The sequence below is a fragment of the Canis lupus genome, chromosome 8 (assembly GCF_011100685.1).
Source record: "Canis lupus familiaris isolate Mischka breed German Shepherd chromosome 8, alternate assembly UU_Cfam_GSD_1.0, whole genome shotgun sequence".
Lineage (NCBI taxonomy): Eukaryota > Metazoa > Chordata > Mammalia > Carnivora > Canidae > Canis > Canis lupus.
In genome coordinates, this window is record NC_049229.1 from 15313683 (window position 1) to 15318533 (window position 4851).

Sequence of the window (4851 nt, forward strand, 5' to 3'; positions counted from 1 at the left end):
TCTACATTGTCACATCAAGATTCCGATTGTCCTCCTTAAGGGCAGTTTGCAGGGTGGTTACATGTAGTAAGGATGATGGTAACATTCTTTGAGGTTTACAACTGCTTTAGGCAAGTCACTTACTCCCACCCATTGAGTCTCAGTTTCTATCTGTAAAATGGGGGTATTATATATATATATATAATATATATATGTGATATATGTATGTATATGTATGCATATACATATATGTACACATGTATATACATATACATAAAGGTTTCTGTGAGAGTGCCTAGAACAATGCCTGGAACAGTTTCAACACACAGTGTTAATCCCCTTTGTGATGTTGGTGATGGGCAACAGGTTTAAAATACTCTCATCTAGGAAGGGAGATCCTGACTGTTCTCCCAGCTGCCTGTAGAGAGGCCTTGGGTTTAGCTTCTCTTGTCAGAGCCTGGAAGAACTGATCTTTTAGGTCACACAGAGAACTGACGTTTACCTTTCACAACTTATCTCAGGTGTGAACAGAAGAAAAATGACAGCCTGAGTCTTTAAAATGGGTCAGTGGTGATGGGAAGACATTTTTAATTCTTCCTTGAAGTCTTTCCTCTCTAAAGGAAGGGAGCAAGAGGAAGCAGGTAACAGTTTGTACAGGATGGCCTCTGATGCTAATGTCACAGGAAATTTCTGCCTCCTCCTGCCCCAGATAGCAGCTGGCTTGCTGGTGGGCATCCTGCTATGGCTTTGACCACTTCACTGGGAAGCAGGTCTTTCTTACTGGGGATAGACATCTGGATGATTTTGGCCAAGGACATGATCTCCCAAAGAGCCCCCCCCCCCCCCCCAAGAAGAGGTTGTCTTCATGATCCCTCAGTATGCATATTCATATTCAATTCAATAGGCTCTCTCCACTTTGCACACCCCAAGAAATACTTCCTCTGGAACTCCAAGAGAAGAAAAGGCACGAAACTGAACAGGTGGTGATTTTGTACTTGCTACCAAATATTCAGGTTTTTGTCACCACCAATAGTAGAAACAAACCTGCAAACCTTTACCTCCATTCTTGGAGCCAACACTCCTTCTGGAGGAAGAACATGGAAGAGCCAAGCACCCAGGCAGCTGACTACAGGGGTAAGTCCCAACTGGGGCCTTCTTCAGAAATCCATTCCTGCTTTTCTTTCCCATCTGCTCTGCCAGGGCTAACTGGGAAGCCCCCAGGGTGGTTTCTAATATATGTCTTACAATGTCCAGGCTCCCTCCCCAGCAATCATTTATTAGAAAGAGGTTTTATGATACAAATTTGATAATCTCCCATGCACACTGGCACTGTTCTAATTGAAGTTGTAAGCCCATAAAATTCAAGCCCTTTGTCTTCCTGAAGGCCACAAGGTTTAAAAAGGTTTAAAAAGATACTATTGTCCTCTCTAACACCCACGACATTGTCACCAGGGACTGATTAAACAGACTCCTGAATTGAAACAGTGCGGATTTTGTCTAGGTCCTTTTCAGGCCTGACAATGGCCTTTTCAGTTCCCAAGACAAAAGGAGGTTTAAGAATCGAGATTCTTCTGAGATAACCGCATCCATATGGAAGGCAAGGTGGCCAGCAGCTGAGACCCAAACACCCCACTCCCTTCCCCCTCTGTCCTCTCCCTCTCTCCCCATTCCACTAAATTCCAGGTGATGACACTGCCTCAGCCACCCTACCTCCTGTGGGTGGGGGAAGAAAACTAGGGTCTCAAACTGGCCCAATGCCTACTCTTCACAGGCCTCACTGAGCCCTTGTTCCCTTCCCTGGATCTGATCTCCGACCCTACTCTCCTCAAGCACATCTCCTTGCAGTGGGCACCAGGGAGGCAGGTTGTCACTTCTCCCAGAGGGTAAACACTCTCATAGCAAGCTCTGCAGCTCCCGATTCCCAGGTGAAGCGCAGTTACAAACTCCAAGGGTGGAACAACGACATCTCCGAGATGAGAGTGCATGGGGACCGCGGGTGAAATGAGACCCACTAGCAGATCCCACACCTATGTAGGCCCAGCAGGGCTCTCCAAAGCAGTCTTCTCTCAACTGGCAGCCCTGAGGAGGGTCATTTTCCCACCACCCTTTGATTTCTTCATTGTGCTACCCCGTTCCCCATTCCACTTCAAGTAGAGCTAAGAAGAGGCAGGAAATCACAGATGCCAAGCGAGGCAGTCTCTGGCTTAGTTGGGATTTACAAATTCTCCGGGTGCTCGGGCGCGGGTGCTCCTCCGTCCCCAAAAGGACAGCTTGCAACCAGGCCTGGGCTGCTCCAACGTAGTATGCTCTGCCCCCAGCCCAGCTGGCACGTCTCCAGAATAATCCTTATGGGAAAGCTTATTATGCCCTATCGTGGCCAACTGGGTTGACTTCTGGTGTCTAAGACACCAGCAGCTTCGGGAGCCCAGAGGGGCCTCCAAGTCACTTCGGCGGGCCCAGAGCACCTCCCTTTGACAGGGATCCCAGGGTTTCCGGTTTCTCCCCCCTCGCCGCCCCCCCCCGCCCCCTCCCCCGCCCCGCAACCGCAACCTCAACCTCCTTCCCTCCACCCTTTCCCCCCAGTATCTTCCTAAAGCTGCGTCCGGACGGGGATCTGTCCTTTCCACGCAACCCGGGGTGGGGAGAGTGGACAGGCGCCCTGAACTCCGGTCCGGGGAGCACAGCTGCCATCTATGTCCCCGGCGGGCGCTCGGGGGACTCAACCCTACACATTTTATTCTCGCAGCACCACAAAGAGGAAAAATACTCTATTTCTTTAAAAAATAAGTTGCTTCCCATACAAATAGCTATTTAAAAATATACAAATAAGGTTTAAGCAATAAAATCTAGCTCTGGGGCTGGCGGTGGAGGGAAGTGGGGGGGATATCCTGGCTAAAGTTCCCTGCTCCGCGGCTGGCGAGGGCGGGGCGGGAGACCCCTGCGCCCAAGGAGGTGGGGCCCGCAGAGAGGAGGGGCCGGGGGAGCCCTGCGGATCTCGGCCCCCAGCCCGGCTTCGGCCGCACGGGCTCCCCGAAGTCCGGGGCAGCCCCAGGTGCCCGCGGCCCGCATCGGGCTCACCAGTTCCAGGACACCAGGGCCGGGGGCGCCAAGTGCTGGTAGGCGGGGAAGAGGCCGAGCGCCGAGCAGGGCGCGAAGGCGGCGTAGCCCGGCACGGGGCAGGCGGCAGCCGTGGACGCGCCGCTCTTGTCCCGGACGGAGGCCGCGCTCACGTCGCCGCTGCCGCAGGGCTGACCGTCGCGCACCAGCACGGGGACCACCACGCGGCGCAGCAGGCCCGGGGCAGCGCGCAGCTCGGCGGGGGCTGCGAGGTCAGGCGGCTCCATCGCCCCCGGCGCGCCCGGGGCGCGCGCGCGCTTCAGCTTGTAGCGATGGTTCTGGAACCAGATTTTGACCTGTGTGGGCGTGAGGCGAAGCAGGCGCGCCAGCTGCTCGCGCTCGGGCGCGGACAGGTAGCGCTGCTGCCGAAAGCGTCGCTCCAACTCCAGCGTTTGCGCCTTGGAGAACAGCACCCGACGCTTCTTCCTCTTTTCCGCGTCTGAGCCGGGAGACGCCGGCCGAGCGGACGGCCGCTGCGACGAGTCGGGCGGGCTGGTCTCCGGGCTGCTCTCGTCCGAGGCTAGAGGGGGCAAAGGAGACACGGCCCCGTGAGACGCCGGCGCCTCCGCCCTCGGGCTGCTGCCCGCGCGCCCGCGCGCCCGGAGCCGCCGGCCGGAGCGCGCCGCCACCTGCCCGCGGCTTTTGGGGTGAAACCACGTCCTTCCCGGGGCCCACACCCGGAACCCGCCTCTCCAAATGCCGCAGCCTGAGATGAGACCCCCCTCCCCCCCCCCCACCTCCTCCAAAACTCTCCGGGGCCCTCTTAAAACAAGTCCACACCGGTCGCTGCGCTAGCGGACAAGTTGCCGCAAGCTCGGTCACCGGCCCGGGCCACCTCCACGGCCACTGCAAGAGGCGGCCGAGGTTTGCAAAGCCTTGGGGAGCTGGGCTCGCCAATGCTGCCCATCTCGGACTGAGGCCTGAGAATGTAGCCGTGTTTTCAAGCATTTAAGGGCCGTTTCTTAACTATTCAAAAATCGTGAGCTCTAGAAACAGCAACCCGGATCCCGGGCGTCAGGGCCAGGCGCAAGGACCTGCTCTCGGCGGCGCTGACTAGGGCACGAACGGCTTCGGGGTCTGAGGAGGACAGAGCCTCTGTCCTCTGGTCCAAAGGCCGGTTGGGACTTGCCGGCGCCGGGCGGGCGCGGGTCGGGCGCGCGGTTCCGCTCCCTCTCCCGACCCCCGCCGCGGTCTTCCGCTTACTCACAGGGGTAGTGGCCGCGCTCGGACTCCAACCAGGCGGCGCAGGGGCCGGGCCCGGGAGCGCCCAGCTCCGGCTCACGCCTCCGCAGGTGCTGTGCGTCCTGCTCGGGTAAATCCAGGAGGCTGCGCACGGTGAAACTGAGGCGCCCAGAGGTGGCCATGGCCACGGAGGGGAAGGGGGGCGGGGCAGGCAGGGGACGGCGGGGCGGCCGGGGCGCCGCCGCTACGAGTGGGCGCGGGAGGCGCACGCCATGCGCCGGCTGCCGGGATATTAGCGCGCTTACAGCGCAATCTCTGTTTATATAAACAGCTCTTCCCACCCGGGATGCTTTGAAAGCCGAGGTCCGGGTCTCCGGGGTGTTAAGTACCTGAATGAGTGCCGGACCAAAGACAGCGAGCCCGGAAGGTGCCACCTCCGCCCCCCGCGCCCCGCCCCCCCCCCCCCCCCCCCCCCGGCGCCCCGTTACCTCCCAGAGGAGGCAGGAAGCGGCTCTCCGGCATTAGCGATTCCGTCTGATTAGCCCAAAGTGGGGACAGATAATGGGGATTGTT

At 58.1% G+C, this 4851-nt stretch overlaps 1 protein-coding gene across 1 annotated transcript; it reads right to left on the reverse strand.

Annotated features, from left to right (window-relative positions):
- Positions 1-2777: 2777 nt before the first annotated feature.
- Positions 2778-4649, reverse strand: NKX2-8 (NK2 homeobox 8). Its single transcript, XM_038544032.1, has 2 exons — positions 4304-4649; positions 2778-3616 (listed from the first exon to the last, which is right to left on the reverse strand). Exons 1-2 carry the CDS (start codon positions 4458-4460, stop codon positions 3054-3056), a joined length of 720 nt encoding a protein of 239 aa, XP_038399960.1. The 5' UTR covers positions 4461-4649; the 3' UTR covers positions 2778-3053.
- Positions 4650-4851: the final 202 nt, after the last annotated feature.

What these genes read in the sequence shown, in the direction of transcription:
- NKX2-8 (XM_038544032.1), bottom strand. Translation starts at nt 4,460, where the DNA reads ATGGCCACCTCTGGGCGCCTCAGTTTCACCGTGCGCAGCCTCCTGGAT. An exon ending in CGAGCGCGGCCACTACCCCT is followed by an intron (nt 3,617 to 4,303) that starts GTGAGTAAGCGG and finishes TGCCCCCTCTAG; the next exon opens with CCTCGGACGAGAGCAGCCCG.